The 27,639-nt window shown below is 33.3% G+C and overlaps 1 protein-coding gene across 2 annotated transcripts in view; it reads left to right on the plus strand.

The window, feature by feature from the left end:
* Anln (anillin, actin binding protein) overlaps nt 1–27,639 on the plus strand; it is a 59,734-nt gene that overhangs the window by 24,220 nt on the left and 7,875 nt on the right. Inside the window, exons 9-23 of one of the 2 annotated variants that reach the window (XM_071608451.1) lie at nt 3,224–3,337; nt 4,425–4,663; nt 5,343–5,488; nt 5,761–5,908; nt 6,580–6,715; nt 7,736–7,918; nt 9,451–9,577; nt 10,313–10,361; nt 10,452–10,508; nt 11,320–11,358; nt 11,633–11,654; nt 12,587–12,699; nt 14,107–14,160; nt 22,085–22,171; nt 27,040–27,147. In XM_071608451.1, coding sequence (XP_071464552.1) covers nt 3,224–3,337; nt 4,425–4,663; nt 5,343–5,488; nt 5,761–5,908; nt 6,580–6,715; nt 7,736–7,918; nt 9,451–9,577; nt 10,313–10,361; nt 10,452–10,508; nt 11,320–11,358; nt 11,633–11,654; nt 12,587–12,699; nt 14,107–14,160; nt 22,085–22,171; nt 27,040–27,147 — 1,622 coding nt within the window. The remainder of the gene's footprint in view (nt 1–3,223; nt 3,338–4,424; nt 4,664–5,342; nt 5,489–5,760; nt 5,909–6,579; nt 6,716–7,735; nt 7,919–9,450; nt 9,578–10,312; nt 10,362–10,451; nt 10,509–11,319; nt 11,359–11,632; nt 11,655–12,586; nt 12,700–14,106; nt 14,161–22,084; nt 22,172–27,039; nt 27,148–27,639) is intronic. The other variant, XM_027939672.2, reaches the window with a different exon arrangement.

Below are 27,639 nucleotides of genomic sequence, written 5' to 3' on the forward strand. Positions count from 1 at the left end.
GGGTTAAATCCTGAACTAGTTAGGAGGCAGAGCTATATGTACAAAGAGATAGCACTGTTTATTTTTTATTTTTTTTTATTTTAATTATTAGTTGTTCAAAACATTACATAGTTCTTGACATATCATATTTCATACATTTGATTCAAGTGGGTTATGAACTCCCATTTTTACCCCGTATACAGATTGCAGAATCACATCGGTTACACATCCACTTTTTTGCATACTGCCATACGAGTGTCTGTTGTGTTCTGTTGCCTTTCCTATCCTCTACTATCCCCCCTCCCCTCCCCTTCCCTCCCATCTTCTTTCTCTGCCCCATCTACTGTAATTCATTTCTCCCCCTAGTTTTTTTTTTTCCCTTTCCCCTCACTTCCTCTTATATGTAATTCTGTATAACAGTGAGGGTCTCCTTCCATTTCCATGCAATTTCCCTTCTCTCTCCCTTTCCCTCCCACCTCTCATCCCTGTTTAATGTTAATCTTCTTCTCATGCTCTTCCTCCCTGCTCTGTTCTTAGTTGTTCTCCTTATACCAAAGAAGACATTTGGCTTTTTTTTTTTTTTGGTACTGGGGATTGACCCCAGGCACTTTTCCACTGAGCTATATCCCCAGGCTTTTTTATTTTTTGTTAAATTTGAAGGCAGCTGGGGCTGGGATTGTGGCTCCGCGGTAGAGCACTCACCTAGCGCGGGCGGGACCCGGGTTTGATCCTCAGCACCACTTAAAAATAAAGGCATTGTGTTGTGTCCATCTACACCTAAAAATAAATATTTTAAAAAAAATTTGAAGGCAGGGTCTCACTAAGTTGCTATGGGCCTCACCAAGTTGCAGAGACTGATCTTGAATCACCATATTGTTTCCATAGCAGTGGCACCATTTTATATTCCCACCAAGAGCGCCCAAGGTCTTCAGTTATTCCACTTCTTACCAATGCTTTGTTATTTTCTATTTTGAAGTATTTTTCCTTTCTTTTCTTTTTTCTTTTAATAATAGTCATCTTAATGATGATATGGGTGATATGTCATTGTGGTTATTATTTGTATTTCTCTGAATAGTGATATTTAACATCTTTCCATTCAATTTTGAGCAATTGAATTCATCTCTGGAGATATGTAATGCAAATCCTTTTCTTATTTTATAATCCTTTGATATATTGTTATTGAGTTATAGAAGTTATTTATACATTCTGAATATTAACCCCTTCCTCAGATATATAATTTGTAAATATTTCCTGCTAATCCATAGGTTGCCTTTTGCATCTGTTGATTATATTTTTTGACACACAAAAGTTTCTAAGTTTGATGCAATCTATCTGATTTTGGGGGGGGAGGGTTGCTATTGTCTTCTTTTGGGTTTATGTTCAAGAAAATATTGTAAAATCCAATGTTGTAAAGCTTTTTTCCTGTTTTCTTTTTATAAATTTTATACTTTTGTGTCTTACATTGAGTCTTTAATCTATTTGGAGTTAATTTTTAAGTGTGTTGTAAGAGTCTAACTTCATTGTATTGCATGTGTATATCCAATTTTCCTAGCATCATTTCTTGAAGAAACTCTTCTTTTCCTTTTGAATTCTCTTGATGCCCTTTTTGAAAATCATTTGATCATATATATGAAGTTTCATTTCTGTGTTCTCTAGTCTGTTCTATTTTTTTTTAATTTTTTTTTTTTTTTTTTTTAGTTGTTGATGGACACAATACCTTTACTTATTTATTTATTTTATGGTGCTGAGGATTGAACCCAGTGCCTCATATGTGCTAGACAAGCACTCTACCACTGAGGTACAACTTCAGCCACCTATTCTGTTCTGTTGATCTGTATGTTTGTCTTTGTGCCAGTACCATAGGGCATTGGTTATTGTAGATTTATAATAAATTTTTAATCAAGAAGTATGAATCCTCTAGCTCTGTTCTTTTTAAAAAATATTTTGGATATTCAGTTCCCTTTAGATTCCTTATGAATTTTAGGATATAGCTTTGTTTTTTAATATCTCAAAAATATGCTAATTAGGGTTTGATGGGAATTGCATTGAATCTATAGGTTACTTGGATAATGCTGACATAGTAACAATATTAAATCTTCTAATCCATGAACATGGGTGTCTTTCCTTTTATTTGTGTCTTCCTTAAATTCTTTTTAAGCAATGTTTTATATTTTCAGAGTATAAGCCTTTCAACAACTTGGTTAGATTTATTTCTAAGCATTTTATTCTTTTTTGGCATAATTGTAAATGGATTTGTTTTCAAAATTTCCTTTTCGGATTTTTCACTGTTTCTGTATACATACTCAACTGATTTTTATGCATTGATTTTGTATCCTGTGACTTTGCTTCACTTATTAGTTCTAACAGTTTTTTCTTTTTATTTTGGTGTGATAGAATCTTTAGGATTTTCAATATATTAGATGCTATCATTTGTGAACAGAGATAATTTTACTTCTTTGTAATATGGATGCATATAATTTTCTTTTTCTTACCTAATTGCTTTGGCTAGAATGTTCAATGCTCTGTTGAATAGAAGTAGTGACAGCAGTCATCTTTGCCTTGTTGCTAATCTTAGAGGACTATTGAGTATTCAGTATAATTTTGACTGAGGACCTTTTTTTTTTTTTTTTCCTGTACTGGTGAGGTATTGAACCCAGAGGTGCTTAACCACTGAGCCACATCCCCAGCCTTTTTTTAATATTTTATTTAGAGACAGGGTCTAACTGAGTTGCTTAGGTCCTTGCTAAGTAGCTGAGGACTATCTTTGAACTCAAGATCTTCCTGCCTCAGCTTCCTGAGTCTTTGGGTTTACAGGTGTTTGCCTGTAAATAAAGTTGTAATAAAGCTGTGGACTTTATTATGAAGCAAGTAGATTTCTTCTAGTCCTAGTTTTTGAGTGATTTTATTGACACTTTTTTAAAAGGTGAAAAATTGCAAAACAGTATAGTATGATCACCTTCTGATAAAATAAAATAAAATAAAAGATATGCACATTTCTACATACAGGGAAAACTGAATGAAAAAAACAATAACCTGGTAATATTGGTGTCCCCTTTCTTTATCTCAGTGGGGAGGAAGAGATAGGAAAGTCAAGTGAGGACAGGTATATTTAGAAGGTTCTCTCCATATTTCTACATTTGAATATCTTAAAGGCATAGTTTTATAATAAAAAAGATGATTCCTTAATTTAAAAATTCTAGGTTGTTATGTCTTTTAATTCAGTCTTTCTCAAAAATTGTTTTAGGTTCTACCGAGTGCAAAATGACGAAGTCTAGTCCTTTGAAAATAACATTGTTTTTAGAAGAGGAAAAGTCCTTAAAAGTAACAACATCAAACCCAAAGGTTGAACAGCAGACTGGTTGGTTTTTATTCTTCATTTTTTTTTTTTTAACTTTAATTTTTTATTTGTTCTTTTTAGTTACACATGACAGTAGAGTGTATTTTGACATATCATACATGCATGGAGTATAACTTCCCTTTCTTGTGGTTGTACATGTTGTAGAGTTACACTGGTTGTGTATTCATATATGAATGTAGGAAAATTATGTCTGATTCATTCTATTGTCTTTGCCATTCCCATCTCCCTCCCTTTACTCTATTCCTCCCTGTCCAATCTGGTGAACCTCTACCTCCCACCCCCTAGCCTATTGTGAGTCAGCATCTGCATGTCAGAGGGAACATTCGACCTTTGCCATAATTTCATTCTTATTTATAGCTGAATAATATTCCACTGTGTATATGTACCACTATTCTTTATTTCTTATAACTTTGGCCACATTATAAAAATTAATATATTAGAATTACATATTCAAATATACAGTGTCCTGTATTTTAAAAATGTGATTTTATAATATTCTTTTTTTTTTTTTTTAAACTAGGATATATCTAGCTTCCACAAAAATCTCTGTGGTATTATTAGCAGTAATTGTTAGGTAATTGTTTCACCCCTGTGAAAATCTGTTTAGGACTGCCATTCACTTTCATAGGGAATGGGACTGCCATATTCTGCAGGTGCTATTAGGGAGTTTAGTGGCCCCGAAGGCTTATTTTAGAACTGCCCTATGTGACATCAGTGTTTGCCTATTTTTGTCACCCAGGTGAAAAAGCAACCCGCACCAATATGAAAAAAGTCATTTGAAAGAACATGTTTTGAAAGTCTGAATCTTTTGTATATTATCCTATAATTTGAGTTCTTAAATTTAATATTCTCTACTAAATCCAAGGCATTGAATCAGCTTTTGATGGACTCAACCTTCATTTCTTAGAAAATGTTATTTGAACTTAGAAAAATTTCTTTGTTTCATTTGTTAGTAGTATTTTGTTGAAATGAGAAGTGCTTTTCCTCAGCATTTTTTTGTCGTGTTTATTTAGTAAGCACATGAATGTTAGATCTCCTTTGCTTTCTCTTCTTAAAGCCTTAAATGGAATCCACTCATATTTTTCAGAAGTGGTACGTGAAATTGAGTTGAGTGTGGATGATGAGGATGATATCAACAGTTCAAAAGTAATTAATGATATCTTCAGTGATGTCCTTGAAGAAGGTGAGCTAGATATGGAAAAGAGTCAAGAGGAGATGGATCAAGCAGAAGCAGAAAGCAATGAAGAGCAGGAAGATGCATTGAATATCTCCTCAATGTCCTTACTTGCTCCGTTAGCACAGACAGTTGGTGTGGTAAGTCCAGAGGTAAGAAAAGACTAAATGTAAACAGGCCCATGACAAAAATAAATGAGTTAATATTAGATCTTCCCATCCTGCTTTATTGGGGATTTGGCACTTTGTAGTTAAGGAGATTTTGTAAAACTAATGAACATTCTCTGAAGAGATTAAAACTCTTCAGTATTTTGCTGTTTTTCTTAATCTCCAAATAGTAATATGGCTTACAAGGGCAGACATTGGTTATAAATCTTGGCTCTGACATTTATTGTTATTTAACCTCTCTTCAAATAGTTCCCTCATTCATTAAATGAGGTTTACAATAGTACTTATATCAGAGGGTTGATGTGAATATTAAATTATGTTAATATATTAGTGTTTAGCACCAGACATAACTAACATTCATTGAGAGCTAATTACTATCATTAGCTGTCACCCTAAATTGGATAACTGCAGCTGTGGACATTGATTGACATATTTTTTTAAAAAGTTACCAATGTAGGTTTCACTTATCTTTGAGCCATTATTCATTTTCTTTTTAGGAATTTATTTTCAAAGTCCTTTGGTTTTACAGTGAGTCAGTTGACTTGTTGAATATTTATTTCCTAATAATGAAGAATTCATTCTTTTTAGAATTAAATGAATTATCATTTAGAATCAGTGTTAATCATCCATAAAATCTACCCATATCTGATGTACTTTCCTGCAGAATTTAGTTTCCTCACCTAAATTGGAATTGAGAGATACTCATACAAGCGATGAGAGTCCAAAACCAGGAAAGTTCCAGAGAACCCGTGTTCCTCGAGCTGAATCTGGTGATAGCATTGGTTCTGAAGATCGTGATCTTCTTTATAGGTAAGGTGATTTGGGGAAGGTATTGGTTCACTCAAGTTCACGGTTTAGATACAATACATAAGTTGTATTACCATTTATATTTATAATGTTATTAATAACTTACCTGTATAAAAATTTGGAATAACTTTTCAGTCTCATTCACCAAATGGCATTTCCATGGTGGTGAAATGTTCTGCTGATATGTTTAATTTTATCAAATTCTGTTGACATGTTCAATAATGGATAAAGCTCAGTGTGTTGCTGGATTTCTAACAGTCTAACTTTTCCTGAAGCATTGATGCATATAGGTCTCAAAGATTCAAAGAAACAGACCGTCCTTCCATAAAGCAAGTGATTGTTCGGAAAGAAGATGTTACTTCAAAATTAGATGAAAAAAAGAATGCCTTTTCAGGTCAAGTTAATATCAAACAGAAAATGCAGGTATGCACTTCCAGAGAAAGGGGATTTAGGATGTTTCTCGCACTAGATTGTGAATTCTTTGAGGTCAATGGCCCAGTTTTCTTCCTTTCTATACCTTAAATGAATAGAAGAGTATCTGACACAGTAGCTAAGTAAATCTCTCTTGAATTTGGTTTAATTTCCCAAAGATACTCTTTTTGGAAAAGTCAGAAGCTTGTTTCATATTGCTGAAATATTTATTAATTTTTATTTTTTGCAGTGCTAGGGATTAAACCCAAGGCTTCATGAATAGAGGAAGTATTCTCCCACTGTGCTACATTCCAACTCTGAAATTTTCTTTTAAAACATGTTGGTTACAAATATCTTTAAATTATAGCTATTAATTGGATGATGGTAAAGTTTGAGATTTATTTGGTGCCTCAAGTATTCTTTTTATGTTAAGAAAATATTTTCTTCATTTCTACCTTGTTGGATAGAGTCTTTTACTGGAAAAAGTGTTTATAGTTTAATTTATTTATTAAATGGTTTTGGTACATAGTCTAGAAACCTGAGCAGTGAAACTAACCTTTTGATTTTACTCTTTGAAAAATTTGGAAACTACCCAATTACGTTAGTTAGAATTCAAGCTTAAATAAACTGAAAATGATGATTAAAATGTGTACTTTTCCCTCCTCTCATTTATGTTTCTCTAGGAACTCAATAATGAAATAAATTTGCAGCAGACGGTGATCTATCAAGCTAGCCAGGCTCTTAACTGTTGTGTTGATGAAGAGCATGGGAAAGGGTCCCTAGAAGAAGCTGAAGCAGAAAGACTTCTTTTAATTGCAAGTATGTGTGATATACCTGAAAAATTAAAAAAATGTCACTAATCAGGGAAAACTTATTTCCTCTGGTATATTCAGAAATCTCTAATTTTTTCCCCATTTTTTAAATTGGTACATTATAGTTGTACATATTGATGGAATTTGTTTTTACATATTCATACAATATACAATTTAACAATATAATTTGGCTACTATCACTTCACAGTACTTAGCCCCTTTGTCTCCCCTCCTTCTACCCCTTGGTCCCTTTTCTCTACTATGCTCCCTTTCATTTTCATGGGGTCTTCCCCATCTTCATTTCCTTTTTTCCTTATAGGCTTCTTCATATGAGAGAAAACACAGTACCCTTAACTTTCTGAGTTTGACTTAAGAAATCTCTAATTTTAAAGAAAAGACTTTCTTTTCTCTTTTTTATTGGTATTGGGGATTGAACCCAGAGGCACTTTGTCACTGAGCTGTATCCCCAGCCTTTTATATTTTTATTTTGAGACAGACTCTCACTAAGTTGCTTATTAGGGTCTTGCTAAATTGCTGAGGCTGGCCTCAAATTTGTGATCCTCCTGCCTTAACCTCTCAAGTTGTTTGAATTACAGTCATATACCACTACACCCAGCTGTTTCATTTGATCTGTTATTTGTTTCTTATAAAGTTTTATTTTCCATATAAAATAAAATGAAATTTGCATGAAAGATAAAGGTAACTGGAATTAGAATATCCTAAATGTGTGTGTGTGTGTGTGTGTGTGTGTGTGTGTGTGGTATATATACACATATTATGTGTCCATCTCTCTCTGTGTATGTTTGTGATAATGACAAAGTGTGTTCGATTGGAAAGATGATACCACACCAGAAAGATGGTCAAAAGTTGAAGAATTAAATTAAGACTTGGTAAAATAGATGAACAATTGAGATTTTACCAAACATTTATCACAAAAGAGTTATTGATTTTATCGCTGGTCTTATGTACAATTGCCACATCAGTGTGTTTTCTTGAATTGGGATATTCACTTGCTATTTTTACTTAGCTGAGAAGAGAACGCTTTTGATTGATCAGCTGAATAAACTGAAGAATGAAGGGCCTCAGAGGAAGAATAAGGCTGATTCCATATTCCAGAGTGAATTTGTCCCATCCAAAGGATCAGTTACTTTGTCAGAGATCCGCTTGCCTCTAAAAGCAGATTTTGTGTGCAGTACAGCTCAGAAGCCAGGTATTGTGATTTTTTTTTTTTTCCCATTAACAACAGCATGTTAAATTATGAACTTCACTTAGATTGAATTTGTATAAGGTACAAGTAGCACATGTATAAAGAAGCAAAGCTTGTTTTTTGAACCTCAAAGATTCTTTTATCAACATGTATGTATAAGAATGAATTGAACATAACTTTCCTATGTTCATGTATGAATATACAACCAGTGAAACTCCACATATGTTCAACCACAAGAATGGATCCTAATTAGAATGTCAAAATACACTCTACTGTTTTGTGTATCTAACAAGAGCAAAGAGATTAAATGATTATCATATGCCTTCAAAATTTATTTTTAGAAAATTATGTGTTGTGATTTAAACACTAAAATTGATTCTGGAAAGTTTTTTTTTTAAAAGGTTATGTGTATAAAAAAATAAGGGAATATTTGATAACTGAGGTTGCCAGTCTGTACAATAATGGATATAGGCCTATTTATAAGTAAGGCTAAATGTAAATTTAGACGTAAAATATTTTCTGAAGATGACAGAGCAGACCATTTGACTTTTATTAATTAATTTTATTGTAGAAAGGTACTGGAACATTTCAAAGAACTTATTTTGCTTACCGTATTCTATTTTAAATTCACTTCATTGTTTTATAAATTCTGAATTACTATTATGTGGGTCATGAGTGCCTCAGTGGAGATTCTTCTATTGAAATATTTCCTTTGCCCTCTGGATTGAATAATCACTATAAACTTTAAAAAATATGTATTCTAGTAAAATTTTTTTCTGAGCCAAGTGGATACCAGGGCAATATGACAGTAGAATCTGAAAAGAGAGATGTATAAGTATAGTAAGCTTAAAATTTTATTAAATGTTGGATAAACGTCATTTTTAAGGTTCTTTTAAATTTTAATGTGTGTAGAACTTTTCTCTTTGAGGAAACAGAAGAATAGCCATAGGTGAGAAGTGAATTTGAGGTATTTGGAGAGTAAAATAAAAGTGTGAGTATTATTGTAGGAATGAGCTAATTTCAGTTCTAATTGTTGTAGTTTTCTGATTTTGATATATTGTGGACAAAAAACAACTGATAATTTAGTATGGATCTTGACATATGTGATTATTTAATGATAAATAGTGAAATAATAGTTCAGGTTTTTATTAGAATTTGTCACAGTGTAACTTTCATATTATTTTAATTCCAGTTTTGAAATAAAAAACCATAATTTATCCTTTGGAGGTATATAGTATTAGCAAAAGAATTAGGGGTCATTAAGTAAAATTCAGAGTAAGAAAAAATTGAGTAATGTGGAGTAAAGTTATTTCAACTTACATAATTGGAAGAGACCTTGATGATATTTATTCCAAGATTATAGCTGTCAGATTATATCTTACTTTTTGTTTCTGAAAATTAATTTTTATTGATTTTAAATGCAAACTTTATGTAAGTCAGTTGCCATATGACTTTATTACTTTGGTCTTCCAGAATGCCAGTTAACTAAATCTGATATTACTTGTGCTAATTATGTAATGTGTTATTTCTTACAGATGCAGCAAATTACTATTACTTAATTATGCTAAAAGCAGGAGCTGAAAATATGGTAGCCACACCATTAGCAAGTACTTCAAACTCTCTTAATGGCGATGCTCTGACATTCACTACTACATTTACTTTGTAAGTAAATTAGTCTTTTTGTGGTTCAGACATATTTTCTTTTAATTAAATTAATGTAGACTAAGCATGCAGGTGACATTTATAGTACCCTCCTCCCCACCCATGGCCTGTGCATGTATTCTACCACTGAGTTACTCACCAGCCCTTAATAATCTTTAAAATGTGGACAAATAACTCAGTTTTCCTTTTTTTTGTTGTTTTTTGGTGGTATTGGGGATTGAGCCAGGACCTTATACATTCTAGGCAAATGCTCTACTACTGAACTGTATATCCTGCCTCTTTTTGGTTTTACTTTTTTACATGTTTCTCATGTTTCTAGTGAGTAGCACATTTTTTCCATGTGACTATAAATATTTTATATTTTGAAGTGTTATACACATTAAATCTGGACCACAATTTTTTATGTATGCTTTAAATCTAATAATGTACTTAATATTCAGTCTCAATTGAAAGATTTTAGATTTATTTTGAAAAGTACAGAGTCAAAATTTAATTTGAAAACAAATTTTGCTTTTATTATGTAAGATCTGGAGTTATAAAGTTCTGACTTGTATTAATGGAAAAAAAAAACACCCAGATTATTCTTGTCCATTTTTATTGTCTCTAGTTAAAAAACACAATGGATTCCTTTACTTTCAGAGTCTTGTAACAACAGTATTTGTGACATTTGCAAAGGTACAATTTAGGTTTTTTTTTTAAAAAAAACAAAAAACGTTTTATTTCATTATTTTTCAGGCAAGATGTGTCCAATGACTTTCAAATAAATATTGAAGTTTATAGCTTGGTAAGCCATTAAAACTTTCTAAACTAACCAATAGTATATTTTTCTTAATGACAGAAGATCAAGCTAATTGTATTTTGGGTTTGTGTATAGGTACAGAAGAAAGATTCCTCAGGTGCTGATAAGAAGAAAAAAACATCTAAGTCCAAGGTGAGAATTATAGATACCTAGTAAAAATATTTTAAGCAGGAATAATTATTAATTTTAATTGATTTATAATTTTTAGTAAACTGAAAGTAAATTTATAGTGAGTAATCATGATTTTAAGTGTAAGCTCCTGATATACTCAGTCTAGATAAGTCTCTTTTGTCTGTGTGTACCTGACAGCTGACTTTTAAAACTACCTAGAACTTTTCCCCAGTGCTTTCTTCTGTATTCTTATCTCACTCATTACTCTAAACCAGTACTTAATGAATGATGTGGTTACTTGTGCAGAATAATAAGAAACAGAACCTCCAGCTTGGTTTCTAACTTTCCAAGTCTATATTCTTGTTCTTTGCCTAAGTCATAATTTCTTAAAAATTTGTTTCTTCTGACTTTCAGTTGTAAAAATAAAATGAAGAAAAATGAAAATTATAGGCTTTGTTGTTTGTTTTTTTAGCACTAATAAGAAAGGAATAGCAATAGGGAACAATCTTTAATAAAGGATGATATATTCATATTAAAGAATTAAAATTACTTTTCTGTGGAAACACCTCAAAGTTAGTTTTTATGTTTTTTGTGTATTTGAGGAAAAGTTTATTCTGGGCTCATGGTTTCAGAGACTTAGTTTGTGATTCCTAACTCCATTGCTCTTACTCTGAGGTGAGCAAGACATCATGTTGGAAGGGGAAGAAACCTGATCATCACATGGAAGCCAGAAAGGAGAGAGACAGGGGCAGAGAGAATGTATACAACATTAAGTTAGTTTTAAACTCTGAATCACAAAATTGGAAATAAATGAAGATATTTTTTCTTCTAGGCTATTACTCCAAAAAGACTCCTCACCTCCATAACCACAGTAAGTAAAATTTTAAGAAATTGGGATTTCTTGAAGAATTTCATCTTACACTTATGATTATAAATTGGTTAGCTAATTATAAAGCCCTTAGTACTGTGAAAATATTTAAAATATATTAATGGGGGGAAAGCTCTCAATATTTATATAGGAAAAATGTTTTTGGAAATGTAGTTTTTGTAGTGTTAAGGTTTTATACTTAATACTTAAATCTTCGTATCAAATAAAGGAAATAACTTATGTTTCTTCTTTATATATGTTTATTTATTTATTTTAGAAGAGCAACCTTCAATCTTCTGGTGAGTGGATCCTGGACTATTTGAAACTTTAGAAATGAGCATTTTTCTACATATATAAATATATCCATTTATGGATGGGCTATCTTGACTTATAAGACTTTATGTTGGTCTTGTTTGGGATAATGTTTTTGTGTATTTTTTAAAAGTAACATTTAAGGTTATTGGCTGGAATAACAGATAGTCTGGTTGTACATTTCTTAGTTACCAACATAGGCTACCAATCTTTACATTATTTATGCTATGGTGTCAGTACACATGTGATAGTCACCTGGCAATTCCAGCAGGTAGCATTACTCTTCACTCCTAATTCTCTTGTTGGTTAAAATTTGTTGGGTGCTAGCCATGTAGTGGAGTTTACTTTTTTAAACTTTACTGATCATGACTGGTGTTATGTCAGAAAAGCTTCATTCTAGTTTACTGGAAACTGGGGCACCAATAAGCCAGGAGAGGCTTTATCTAGAATGGCTTTATATCTAAATTTTCCATAGGGGTTTAGAATGAAGTTGTTTTACTCACCTACTTTGGGTTATTAGTGTCTTCTTTATGGCATGGGAGTTACTAAGAAGTCCTATGCAGAAATAGCCTCTGCTTTTAATTATGTCACCCTGGATGATTAATAGCAATTAAAGTCTCTTCAATATTTCTTATGGGAAAATTGCTTTGTATGTATTCATTTTTAGGTCTGTGTCTTTAAAAAATAACCATTCAAAATGTAGGTATGTCTGTACCTCAAATTAAAAAGATAAAATTCTGAATAGTTTTCCTTCTTTATGTGTTGATATTTTATTCCCCCCCATATTTAAAAATGGAGGAAAATGAGGCAGTTTTCTCTGTGGCAATCTAATTTTATTCTGTTAGGATGGGGTGAGGAATTCTTCTTTATATTTACAAAAGTCACTTTGGATTTTACTGTATTTCTTCTTTCTTTACAGTTATGGCCAGTCCAGGAGGTCTCAATGCTGTGCGTACCAGCAACTTTGCTCTTGTTGGATCTTACACACTGTCATTATCCTCAGTAGGAAACACTAAGTTTGCTTTGGAAAAGGTAATCCTAAGAAACTTCTTTCCTGTACTTCCCAAATTAAAAGCTTCAAAGTTCAGATCTGCATTACATCACTATTGAGAATTTTTTTCACCATAATGTGATATGACTAAACTTTTGAATAGCTAATAAGACCATTTTAAGGAGTGAACAAACTAGAGGCACTTGGTTTGACTCCTGCTATGTAATATAGTATTTTTTACAAATATGTATTTTTAATTTTAATTCCTTAAATTTTTGATTAGCATGTAGTAATTATACATATTTATGGTTATAGTATGCTTATTTTAATAGATATGTACAGTATATACTGATCAATTCAGGGTAATTAGCATTTCTGTTTTCTTATTTCTTTATGTTTGGAGCTTTCAAACTCTTTTCTTATAGTTCTTCATAAAATATAGGTTATTATGAACTATGGTCACTCCACTGTGCTGTGGAGCACTAGAACATCTTCCTTCTAATTGTGCTTGAGTATGCTCTACCCTCCCTACCCTCCCTCCCATTCTCAACTCTCACTGTTCTACATTCAGATTGACTTTTAAAAACTTACATATATGAGAATGTACATGCAATATTTGTCTTTGATATTTATATTACCATAAGAGATATCTGAAGTCATAATATAGAGGTGAAGAAGTAATGAAAAGTTAGAAGGCCTGATTTCTAGTATTTGCTCTGCTAGTAATTCACTCTTTAACATTAAGAGCTGGACACGGGGATCCTTGCCTAAAGTCCCAATGACTTGGGAGGCAGGAGGATTGCAGGTTCCAGGCCAGCTTTAGAATCTTTTTTGTTGTTATTGTTTTTGGTCCTGGGTATCTAACCTAGGAGCACTTAACTACAGGGCCACATCCCCAAAACTTTTTATATTTTATTTAAAGACAGGGTCTCACTAAGTTGCTTTAGAGCCTCTCTTAAGTTGCTGAGGCTGTCTTTGAACTTGCATCCTTCACAGCTGCTAGAATTACAGATGTACTAAGCACCCCCAGAATCTTAATGAGGCCCCAAGCAACTCAAGGAGATCCTGTCTCAAAATAAAAAATAAAAAGGGCTGGGAATGTAGCTCAGTGTAAAGTGCCCTGAGTTCAATCTTTAATCTCCAGGATCAAGAAAAGAAGAAAACATTATGCAAAGTTACTTTATTTCTCAGAGGTCTTGGTATCCTAGTAGAATATTATGTTTGCAAAAAGAAGCTCAACTTTAAAATTCTATGAAAAAAATTTCTTTTAGTTGGTGGACAAAAAGCAGACTATATTTGAAATTTTAACTACTGTTAATGAATAAATGTATTTTAACATGCTAATTTCTAAAAATTTATGTAACTTTTTATATAGTATTTCAGGTAGTTTAACAAATTGAGTGATCCTGGGTCTTTTTTTTTCTTTGTCTTTTTGTTGTTTGTTTTAGATAAATTATGATGTAAAAGAGCGAGAGCTACTGGGCTATTTGTTCCAGGAAAAGGTTGCCATGTTTTCTTTGCTTAAAACTAATGTGCTTGAAAAAAATCAGTTCTTCATTTTTGGTTCTTGCATATTTGTTTTACTAACTATTCTGATATCTTTTTGGTTATTTTGAATAACTAAGGACATTAAGTACATAATACTTTCTTTGGACTCTTACAAATGGGCATCTTTTTCTCCATTCTCATAATTCTTTAAATTTTTCTTTGAAAGTTCTCTCTTTTTTAAATGCATGTTTGGTATTTGGGTTTTTTTTCTGCCTATATGCTTTCATCTAGTTATGAATTCTTTAAAATTCTGTGGTCCCTTTGTTTTTTTTTCCAAGTACCAATTAGACTACCAAATTAGTAACTATGTTTAAAACTAAAATTATTCAATATTTTTGATTTTTCGTGTACTGAAAAAGCTATTGTTGATGTTTTTAAATAAAAGTAGAAAACTTTCATGTTCTTGGTTGGCTAATTGGTATATTGTTATAGATGATACTTTGCATATTAATTTTGAAATTAAAATGTACTTAACACTAAAATTATATTGAATATGAGCATTTATTTAGAAGACTTTAAAAAGATTTGCTATTCTTATAAAAGATCAGTGCAAACATTTTGTGGGAATATAGAAATGCTAATTGACAAAATGCTGGATAGTATTTTTTTAAATTTTAAATTCTTTTTAAAATTATTTTTATTTGTTCTACTTAGTTCTTATTTTAAATTCTTAAAATAAAATTTGCAAATCAGATAAGCATAAGAATTGGGTTCTATGAACTGTATTCCTTGTTTGGTATAGTCACATAGCCAATTTTCACATATGTAGGCGATTTCATTAATCTCTAAAATGAGACTTCATTGACATCTTAAGTATAGACTGTTCTTTAGAAAAATTTTTGGCTGCCATTTTAATTCAAAATGTTACACTTAAAAATTAATATTATATTTCCATTCTCTTAATAACTTCTTTGTAATTATAACTTAAATTACCAACCATATGGTTGAGTGCAAAATCAAATAACTGAATTTAATTGGTTGTCTTTTACTCTTAAGTCTCTGAATTAAAAACCATTTCAATGTAAAATTTGTCCTAAATGTGCTTTTGTGAGTGATGGGGAAAAGCAAATATTTATTCCAATAGCTTTTGGTTGATATAGAAGAATATTTCAATAGATAGTAAAGTTTATATGCTTAGTAAGTTGATGGGGAAAATGTAAGACCTTTTCTGCTCATATAAATATTCTGATTTAATTGACTTTGGGAGAGTAGACAGGTGTCTCATGTCCTACTTTTAGTATAAGACAGTATCTGTCTATTTTATTGGTGCCTTGACCAACGGCATAAAGGTTATCTCTGATATACCCTTCAGAAAGGAATGTCTTTTGAGGTTAACCTAGGTTGTTTGCTTCACAGATTTAAGATATCACTAATAGTGGATTGCCATCTGATTTGAGGTTATAGATATCTGCTTTAAAGCCTGACATCCTGGAGTCACAAAATCTTTCTCTAGGGAGTCCAGAACACTCATAGTTTTATTATACTTTTTATGGATAAAGGGAAAATGACATCTCAAAGCTCATCCTTCTTCTTCTTTTTTTTTTTTTAATCTAAAAAAAGATTTGCAAGACCTTTATTCATGAAACTTAAGCTTTGCCAAATGACTTTCAAGAAGAGCTAGATTGCTTGTCCAGCATGTGTGAGGCCCTGGGTTTGGTCTCTGATATCACAAAAGAGCTAAATAATTGAGGCAGCCTTCTATCTTAACAAATCCAGAGCTTATCATCTGACCTAAATGAACTTCTTAGGCATTAAGCCTTTTAGGAAATAGAGATGTTAATTTAAACATTATTTGAGCAAACATTTATGAAGTAAAACAACCAATTGGAATTATAGAATTTTGGGATTGGAGGTAGAGTGATTAGGCATTCTAAAGCTGTTAAGTTTCTATCTGTTGGCCTCTGTGATTAAAATAGTACTTATACCGTGTATAATTAATGACAACATTCAACCTAGTCATAAGTTATGTTTTATAACACAGTTGAAGTGTGGACTCCTTAAACAGATTAGAATTATAATCTTTTCATGCAATTCTCCACACTTGACAGGGGACAGTAAGCTTGACGGTTTTGTGAATATTTTCAATTCTCTTCTTTATCAGGACAAGCTTCTAATCAAGAATATTGTCTACTTTTCCAAATCTCTAAAGCAGTAAGGTACATTTTCCCCTCATCTTTCTGAGATTTTTTATCTCCAGCATTCTCTGGGCTAAAAAATGAAATTTTATTAATTAGCATTGAGAGGAAAGAATCTAAGAACTTAAAATTGACAATATGGAAAAGAAAGAAGTTTTAAGAAATGGGTATACTGAAAATACGATGTTTTGATTCTACATATGGTTGTCTAAAGTTAGAGGTTTATTTCATGGAATTAGTCGATTGGAATCTATATATGTGTATATATAATATATAAATTGTAATTTTTAAAATATTTATATATATATATATATATATATATGTACACACACATATTTGGGGAGGGGTCTTAGAATTTCCCTTTACGTTACCTATTTTGGGTTGGAGGATCAAATTGTAATGAACTAACACTATGGTGAGAACTTTTAAATTTAGATTGAATTAAGATTATTCCACTCAAAATGTTATTGTTTTTCACAGGGCAGACGAAATGATGGATAATAAATAGCATCTTTCTTCCTTTTTGACCTAGAAGCGAATATCACTTTAGATATACATGTTACCATTTTATACTAGTGATGAAATCTATACAGTTGAATTTTTTCTTATATTTGTAGTCCCTAATTCAAATTTGAAATCATTTCAAATTGTCACATATGTTTAAACATCTTTTATAATTTAAAAAGTGCTTTTACATGAGGTGTCTATTAATCTATTGATAAGAAAGATTTATTTAGAAATATTTCTTATGAGAATTTTCATGCTGGAAGAAAATATCAGTTCCCAAACTTTTAACTAGTAAGAGCAGTATAGTCAGTATTTAGACATTTAATTTTAATTTTGTCAATTTTGGGTGGTAGGGGGGGTTATGCTGGGGATCAAACTCACGGCCTCAAGCATGCTGGGTACACCCCCAGCACTCTTTGGTAAGTTTTTGCTTCATGTATTTTAGAGCTACCTGCATAAATGTTTTGGATTATTGTATCATACTGATGAATTATTCACACCATCTCCGATGACCTTTATTTTAAAGTCTACATTGTTGATATTAATGTAGTCAAAATAGCTTTTTATCATTGGTGTATATTATTATTTTTTCATCCTTGAGTCTCTTTGTGTCTATATTTCAGATTTATGTTTTTTAAATATCTTTTATGGTCATGTGTTGTTTAGTCTGACAATATTTTGTCCTTTCACTGGAGTGTTTAGTCCATTTACATTTAATGTTATGCTAGTGTGTTTGGGTTTAGACTACCATAGGGTTGGGCAAATTACAACCCACAGACTAAATCTAGCTTGTGGCCTACTTTCTTTTGTTAAAAAAAATAACATTACATTTGTCACAATAAATGGACCAATACTAATAAATTATTATTATTAGCAAAGTTCAACAGTCTGTTTTTGTGATTACACTATTTGAGACACTGCTATGCCATTTGTTTTTATGTTGTCTATGGCTGCCTTCATGCTCTAATGGTAGAGTTCAATGGAAGTGACAGACCATATGGTCTACAAAGCCTAAAATGATAATTGGTTCTTTAAAGAAAAAGTTTGTTGACAATTTTCTTGTTTTTTTTTTTCCCTCTATTTGTTTCATCTGTTTTTGCTTCTTTGTTTTTTCTTTCTTGCCTTCTTCACGATAATATTTAATATTTGAATATTTTCGTGATCCTTTTCATCTCCTCTGTTGAATTTTAGGTATACTTCCTTCTATTTATTTTTTTTAGTAGTTGCTAAAAATTACAGTATGCATCCTAAACCTATTGAAGTCTGCCTTGAAATATTATTACGCCACATCATGTGCCGTATAACAGAATCCCACAACAGTATAATCCCATAGTCCCATTTGTCCATCCCATTATATTTTACTTCTTTATTATAATTCCCATCAAGCACTGTCATCATTTTTTCTTTAATTAATTTTTAAATGACATTTTAAAATTATGTTTTAAAATGTTGCCCTTTTGTATTTACCATTTATGGTGTTCTTTATTCCTTTGCAAATCCAGGTTTCCATCTAGGAACCTTGCACTCTCAGGAGGAACTTTTTAAAAATTTCTTGTAGTATAGATTTACTGGAAATAAATTCTCTAGTTTTTGTTCATTCAAAAATGTTTTTATAATTTCTTAATATCTGAAGGAAATTCTCACTGGCTCTAGACTGCAGGGTTTATGGATCTGTAGTTGTGTATTTTGTAAGTTTTGGCAGATTCTAACTCATTAATATTTCCTCTGCACAGTTCTACCTTCTTACTGGAGCTCCTGAGAAATCTATTAGACTGTTGACTATTTTCCTATAAGTTATGGCATGTTCTTATTTTCATTTAATTCTTTATTCCTTTGTACTTCATTTTAGATCATTTCTAATAAGCTGTTTTCTAGTCCATCTAAATTTTTTCCTGAGGTACCCCAGTCTCCTATTAAGCCTACCTAGTAATTACTAAGTAATTGAAACTCTTTTTTCTTTAGTTTTGAAATTTCAGAATTTGGACCTGTTTTACAGCTTTTAATTCTCTGCAGATATTCTGTATCCTTTTAACCCATTTTTGCCCATCTTTTGCTCTAAATTCTTATTCTGATTCAACATTTAGATTATCTGTGGATCTGGATTTGCTATTGATGTTTTTTTTTTTTTTTTTCTCTTGATAAGGGCCATATTTTCATGCTTTTTCATGTCTTGAGTATTTTTCTTTTTTTTTAAATTTAATTTTTTAATTTGTTCTAACTAGTTGTACATGACAGTAGAATGTATTTTGATACACTGTACACAAATGGAACATAGCTTCTCTTTCCTCTGGCTGAACATGGTGCAGAGTCACACTGGTAGTGTGTATAGGGTAATAATGTCTGTCTCATTCCTCTGTCCTTTCCATCCCCACACCTTCTCCCCTTCCCTCACTCCTTCTGCACAAAGTTCCTTCATTCTTTCCTTATCCGCCCCCCCCCCCCCCATTATGGATAAACATCCACTAATCAGAGAAAACATTTGGCCTTTGGTTTTAGGGGGATTGGCTTACTTCGCTTAGCATGATATTCTCCAGGTCCATTGATTTACCTGCAAATGCCCTAATTTCATTCTTTAAGCCTGAGCAATATTCCATTGTGTATATATACCACATTTTCTTTATCCATTCATCTGTTGAAGGATATCTCGGTTGGTTCCATAGTTTAGCTATTGTAAATAGCTAATATAAACATCGATGTGACTGCATCACTGTACTATGTTGATTTTAAGTCCTTTGGGTATAAACTGAGGAATGGGATAACTGGGTCAAATGGTGGTTCCATTCTAAGTTTTCTGAGGAATCTATACTGCTTTCCTTAGTGGTTGCACCAATGTGCCTTCCCACCAGCAATGTATGAGTTTCCTTTTTCCCCACATCCCTGCCAGCATTTATTGTTACTTGTTTTCTTGATAATTGCCATTCTAACTGGAGTGAGATGAAATCTTAAGAGTTTTGGTTTGCATTTCTCTAATCACTAGAGATGTTGAACATTTTTTCATAGTTTGTTGATTGATTGTATTTCTTCTTTGAAGTGTTCAGTTCCTTAGCCCATTTATTGATTGGGTTATTTGGTTATTTGTTAAGTTTTCTGGGTTCTTTTTTTTTTTTTTAAAGAGAGAGAGAGAGAGAGAATATTTTAATATTTATTTTTTTTAGTTTTCGGCAGACACAACATCTTTGTTTGTATGTGGTGCTGAGGATCGAACCCTGGCCGCACGCATGCCAGGCGAGCATGCTACCGCTTGAGCCACATCCCCAGCCCTGTTTTTTGGGTTCTTTATATTTCCTGGAGATTAGTGCTGTTTCTGAGGTGTGTGTGGTAAAGGTTTTCTCCCATCCTGTAGGCTCTCTCTTCATGTTATTGATTGTTTCCTTTGTGAGAAGCTGCTTTTTATTTTGAATCCATCCCGTTTATTCATTCTTGATTCTTTTCTCTTTTCAAAATTTTAACCAGCCTAGTGGTTATGAAGTGGTGCCCCTTGTAGGTTTGATTTTGTATTTTTCCAAGTACTGTTGATTTTGAGCATCTTTTTATATGTTTATTGGAAGATATACATGTATATATTCTTTGACATCCAGATATATACCTTTTGGGGGGGGGGGTTGCTGGAAATTGAACCCAGAGGCATTTAACCACTGAACCACATCCCCACCCCTTTTCTTAATATATTTTATTAGAGACAGGGTCTCACTGAGTTGCTTAGTGTCTTACTAAGTTGCTGAAGCCAGCTTTGAACTTGTGATCCTCCTGCCTCAGCATTCTTGAGCTGCTGGGATTATGGGCCTGCACCACCACTCCAGGCAGATATATATCTTCTTTGAAGAAATGCCCATTCAAGTCCTTTGCCAAACGTTTAATTGGGTTGTTTGGGTTGTTCTTTTTATTGTTTTGTTGTTGAGTTCTTTGGCTTTTCTGAACACTAGACCATTACATATCACATTTTCTTCATCTATTCTGTTGGTGGTCATTTAGGTTTTTGCTACCTCATAGCTATTTTGAGCAGTGGTGCATTGAAGATGGGAATGCAGATATAACTTTGAGAACCTGATTACAGTTGTTTTGGACAAATACTAGAAGTGGAATTGCAGGGTCATATAGTAGTTCTGCTTTCAACTTTTGAGAAACCTCTATACTGAAAGGTTTTTGATTTTGATGAAATAAAATTTATTTTTTTTCCTTGTGTTGCTTATGCTTTTGTATCATATCTGAGAACTCATTGCCCAACCCACAATCATGAAGCTTTACCTTCATGTTTTCTTTTGAGAGGCTTATGGTATTTGCTGTCATATTTAAATAATTATCCATTTTGAGTTAAATTTTTGTATATGGTATGAGGTACAAGTCGTCCACAGTCTCTTTTTCATGTGACTATCCAATCTTCTCAACACCATTTGTTGAAGACTCCTTTGTGCCTTTGAATGGTCTTGGCATCCTTGTCAAAAATCAATTGGCTACGCATGTATGAATTTATTTCTTTGGGCTCTCAATTATTTTCCCTTTGTTTATGTGCCATCCTTTGCCAGTACTACAGTTTGAATTAATTTTTTATTTTTTAAAATGTATTTATTTATTTGGTATGGGGGATTGAACCTAAGGTCACTTAACCACTGAGCCATATCCCCAGACCTTTTTATTTTCATTTAGATACAGGGTCTCACTAAGTTGTATAGGGCCTCAATAAATTGCTGATACTGGCTTTGAACTTGTGATCCTCCTATTTCAGCCTCCAAAGTTGCTGGGGTTAAATGCAAGCACCACTACACCTGGTGAATTAATTTTTTTAAATGGGGATATATAATTTCTCCATCTTTGTTTCTGTTTTTAAAGATTATTTTGGTTTTTAGGACTTTTGACAATTTCCTATGAGTCTGAGGATTAGCTTTCTCATTTCTGCAATTCATTTTTCTTTATTAGTAAATTTAAGCAGTTGGTCTCCAGTTGAGTATATTCTGTTGATGGAGAATAGATAAATATGTAATTTATTCTTAAATCTATGTTTTATTTTTCATATTAATTAGGGTTTTTGTTTTTGTCAAGCTCTACAGTGAATTAATTTATTCTTCAAAAGTGTTTGTTGCTAAGGAATCAGTGGCTTTTTGGCTATGTCTTTTATATTCCAACTTTAGAAATGATGTATTTTCTATGCATATTATTCTTTATTCATGATTTATACATGTTTTATCAAGAAAAATCATCTTTGAAACTATTTTACAAATAATTTGCCCTTTTCTTCCAGGTACCCTTTTTATCTCCTTTGGAAGGTCATATTTATTTAAAAATAAATTGTCAAGTGAATTCAAGTGTTGAAGAAAAAGGTTTTCTAGTAAGTAGCATCATTTAGTCTTTATTTTCCTTTTTCAATTTTATAAAACATAGACTTGGTTTCCCATAGGAATGAAGGTCTATGTGATTAAATGATAAATTGGTTCAATAAAGATTTGTTGCAAATCGTCTATATGCGAGTCATTGTGCTGGAATACCATAGGCCATAAAAAGCAATCACTCAACTAAGGCTTTTAGTTCACTAAGGGGAAATACAAATGAATAGGCAAGTACAATACAGTACTAAAGTAGGAGAAAACACAGTGGGGTAGGTGTGAGCTGGCAAAATATCTGTCCTGTGTGTGGAGAAGGTTAAAGGAAGCTGCTGGAAGAAGTAACTTCTAAACTGCTCACTGAATAAGTTAGGGGAAAGGAGATAAGTGTTCCATATAAGGGGAGCATGTTCAGTGGCCTGGAGGGCCCTTCCCTCTCTTACCCCCACCTGAAGGAAAGAAGCATGAGACACTCAACAATGACAGGTATTTCAGCCTTTGAGTTAAGGGGAGGGGTGGAGGGAGGAGAGGGACTAGAAAGCAAAGTATAGTTAGGGGAAATGGGCCAAGTGTTAAAGGGCATTTAAAAGATTTTGGGCTTTATTCTGAAGCCAGTGGGGTATTCTTAAAGCATTTTAAACAGAGGAAAACACTAAATTTGGGGTTTAGAAAAATCATTTTGACCTGACATATGGAACATGATTGGAGAATGGTGATCCTGAAAGGCTAGTTAGGAAACAGGTACTGGGTGTGAGAGATGATGGGAACCACAAGTGGGATGCAGGGAATGGCTCATCAGAGAGACATGAAGAAGGAAGCAAGCAGACACAGGTGATTTGGCTCTAGCAGGTGAGGAAATCACAAGTCACGAATGGCGCTCAGCTCCCTCTTTGCACATTTTGAGTGGCAGGAATACTATTGAGGTAAAGCACCTGGTAGGAAGAGCAAGTATGTTCTTCCTTCCCACATTTGAGGCTGGAGGCCATGTATCCCCCCACCCCCCAATATTTTATTGTGAGAAATGGCAAACAAATAGCAATGTGTATAGAATTTTACAATGAGCATCCATCTATCCACTTTCTAGATTTTATCTTACACCTGTAACATTTTTTACTACCTTGTTTTACCACATATCTTCTATCCAGCCATTCCTCTATCTTTTTTTGGAAGAATTTCAAAATATATTGTAGACATTAAGGGCTTTCCCCTGAAACTTAATTGCCCATTTCTTGAGTTTTGATAAATACATAGATGTATATAACCCAAATTTCTATTAAGATTTAAACTAATAAGTTTCCTTATGCCCCTTCCCAGTCAATTCCTACTTGCAGTGGGAAGTTTTAATGAGCTGGGTTTTAAATTATTTGAATTTTAGGACTAGAGATGTGTTTCAAAGATCAGGATTTGTAACTGAGGGTAGAAGTTTTAGTAGTGATAGAGGTATGGATGTGTTTGCATGTCAAGGTAGTAATGGAAGGCCAGGGCCAATGAGCAGAGCAGACCAGGGGTAACATTGACATTTAAGTGAGATAAGCCCTCAGAGGATTCCACAGGGAAGGAAATGGAGAATTGAATGTCTTGGTTGCCTAGGGAAGGGTTTGAAGGAGGGAGTGGTCAAGTTAGATAAGAATCCACTGTGACTGCTGGAGTAATAAGGTGGTCATTTCAGCCCTGGCAAGAACAGAGGCTAGATCACAAGTGGTTCTCTAGATCACAACTGGTTCTGGATCAGGTGAGGAGAGCAGGAGTAACTCTTGTAAACAAAGTTTGGTAGCAAGTGGGAAAAGAGAAGAGTGAGTGTACTGTAGGGTGAAAGAGGGACTTGGTCCTCATTTATTAGGATGGGAGAAACTTGAGCAGCTCCAAATACAAATGAGTGATTTCTAACAGGGCCAAAGAGGATGAAGATAGAAGCCATAGGGAACTTGAACTAGAGTAATTCATAAAGCAAGGTCATGAGGGGATGAAATGTTCATGGGATCAGTCTATATAGAATTATACTTTTTCTGTCATTAGAGAATAGTATATGTGTAGAATACATAGAAAGTTTTGTTTATGGTGAAAATCGAATTGGTTTTCTCTTTGACACAAGAATTTGAATGATACAAGGGATGTTACAAATAAGTTTGCAGTTACTATTGAAAGGTGCAAAAAAGAAGAGTTAAAGTATAAAATAAAGCCCATGTGGCCTAGCTAAATCAGACTTCCTACAGATAACACACACAATTTTTCCTTTCTTGTTATCTTCTTCAGTTATAAATCCAGTAGGTGGCAGTAGATAGTCTTGGAAAAGCTTTTTTTTTTTTTTCTTAGAGAGAGAGAGAGAGAATTTTTTAATATTTTTTTTTTTTTAGTTTTTGGCGGACACAACATCTTTGTTTGTATGTGGTGCTGAGGATCGAACCCGGGCCACACGCATGCCAGGCAAGCGCGCTACTGCTTGAGCCACATCCCCAGCCCTTGGAAAAGCATTTTAAAATAAATTTCTGACTTGAAAGTCATGTTTACTTACTGACCTTTAAATGTAAATACTTTTACATTTTATTGTAGACACCTTTAGCAACTGATAGGTTCTGTTCTAGTAGCCAGTTCATTTGTATATAATGTGTAACCTATTTAATTTTTGAGCTATGCTCTTAACTAGACTTGAATCCTAAAGCCATTGTTATTACACCCACAGTCACAGAAATGAAGAGCTCAGAACTCGCTCATATGACTTTGTCCTCTGCCTAAACAATGCATTTTTAATTCCACCTACTTTCTGTAAAAAATAGAGATTGTAACTGAAATGAAAGCTATTTGGTTCAATTTCCTTTCCTGCTGTGCCAGAGACAGCTGGAGGAGGAAGTCTGTAACCAGAGACATTGGTACCTGGTTCTAAATCAATGTGGGTCCAGATCGGTTTTGAATGATGACAGCAGAAAGGCGTTTTGGACAGGGAGCTAGAAGATGCCAATTTTGCTTTGTTATTGTGTGTTGTCACTTAATTTTCCCCTAACCCTCATTTTCCTCAGCTATAAAGATGAAAAGGCTGTCTTATTCCTCTTTGATTAAGTAGGGTATGATAATAACTCCATTAGCATTTCCCTTGACTGTTACCTTCAGGGTGTAAAAGATTCACACAGGAGGGACATGAGTCACCTGCACTAACTTGTGCTTGAAATTGAAATGACAAGATTTCTTTCTTCCTTAGCTATGAGCAGTGTTGTTCAGAAAAAAGCATGTGTTGTGAAAAAGAATGAGCTAGGGAGGAGGAAAAAGGACAGGAGGAATATGATTATTAGGAATATTTTACTAAACTAACTAAGCTTATAGATTTGAGGGTTTTTTTTTTATCTATCATGGAAGCAACTCATACAAACTGCCTTTGCCAAATTCACATAAACCAGTGAATTGGAAAGAGTATGTATCCTATTGCAGGGTTGGTGCTAGGATTAGTTGAGTTAATGTGAAAACATGTTCTTGGAATAGTGTGCCTCCCAGCCAGAATCAAATAATACTAGTGTTGTTTTTAGCTACCCAACAATCAGAAAGGTAAAGTTGTGATTTAAAGGTAGGAAAACCTTGGTGTATTCTGAAATCAAACACAAAGATGCCTTTAGGTTATCTGCATCAGGGGATAGCAAAGTAGGACCCACCAGTGGTTGCTGTAGAAATGGGATAATCTGTTTACACTTAGTGTCTATGCTTCTTTTGTGCTACAAAAGAAAGCTGAATATTTGTAATATAGACTAGATGAGCTACTATGACTGAAATATTTATTCTCTGGCCCTTCAAGGAAAATTTTGCCAACTCATGATCTATATATAGCATTGTTACATTTTTTCCCTTTTTTCTTTAATGTAAAAGTTCCTAAAGGATTTTTTTAAAAATTAAAAGTGAGGATTTCATATAAATTAGGGCTCTGTTATAACTACAATTGAAAAATAGCAGAGAAAAAAACTTCCCAGCTTCTACTTAAATTGTTTAAGTGGAAGTACTTGCTCATTACCTATTTAGGTGTTTGGTCTGTAACCAACACTATCTTTCACCTACCCTTGGGATGCCACCTGCATTCCTAAGACATGTCTGACTGCAGGGAGATGCCACTTCCAAATGCAACTGATAGCCAGGCAGTGGACTTGGAGTTCTGATGTTTATCACAGTAGTCCATCAACTTATGATCATGAGTTGACTTTTATAATCCTGTTAGAAACTCTGTTCTAAATGAGAATAAATGAAATGCCAGACTTCATGTGAAGATAAGTTTAACTTAATATCCTATCACAATTTTTTTTTTGTGTGTGTGGGAGGGTAAACTGGGATTGAACTCAGGGACACTCAACCCCTGAGCCACCTCTCCAGCCCTATTTTGTATTTTATTTAGACACAGGGTCTCACTGAGTTGCTTACAGCCTCACTGTTGCTGAAGCTGGCTTTGAAGTGATCCTCCTGCCTCAGCTTCCAGAGTTGCTGGGATTACAGGCGTGTGCCACTGCGCCCAGCCTGTCACTAGTTTTTTAATGCAGAAGATATTATACTCTCATGTCATTATATTCTACAACACTCATACATCTCTCTTGTTTAAGGAGCATTTGGTTAGGGATACCATGCTCATGAAAACTCTAAAGTTTTATAGAGATATTTATTTGAGGTTAATTATCTAGGTGGTATTAAATGCTTTTAGATAATATAACAGTTATCTTCTGATGTGAACAATCAACAATTTTCATTATTAAAGTAAAAAGATATGATACAAATCATACAAATAGATTTTGACATGAAATGTGGCAACATGAAATGTGGTGACATGAAGTTGAAGATACAGAATCAGCATTTTATAGTTTGGACATTTTCCTCCAGTTTCTCAAGTCAGCATTTCAATTGACTTTTCCAGACCATATTTGAAGATGTTAGTGGTTTTGGTGCCTGGCATCGAAGATGGTGTGTTCTTTCTGGCAACTGTATCTCTTATTGGACTTATCCAGATGATGAGAGGAGAAAGGTAATTTAAGTAGTACTGATTGGTGGTGAAGAGCTTTGATTTTCATATGGTGTATCATGCAAGTGTTCCCTCTGTCCTTCAAGATTCTCCCTTGCATGTACTTACTAAGCCCTTAAAATGTTCTTGCTGCAGTCCTCTGTTTGTCAAGATTTTACATCCTGCCCATTGCTTATGATTTTTCTTCTTTTCTCTTAGAGTCTTTCTGCCCCCTCCCCCCTCCTGTGCTGGGATTAGGGCCTGAGCATACTAGGCAACCATGTACATTAAGCCACATCTCCAGCCAAAGCAGTACTTTATATCTTTCCACATCAAAAAAGATAAATCTATGATATTGTGTTTAGTAATTATTAAATAGTATTACATTATGGTCATTAAGATTATTAGTATTTAAAAAATATATGTGAAATGTTTAAGATATTCAAAAAGGCACAAAAACATCATTTCAGTCAACTTTAGTTATTAGTCCAGTTGAAGCTGTTTATGTAGATGTTC

The sequence above is a fragment of the Marmota flaviventris genome, chromosome 1 (assembly GCF_047511675.1).
Source record: "Marmota flaviventris isolate mMarFla1 chromosome 1, mMarFla1.hap1, whole genome shotgun sequence".
Lineage (NCBI taxonomy): Eukaryota > Metazoa > Chordata > Mammalia > Rodentia > Sciuridae > Marmota > Marmota flaviventris.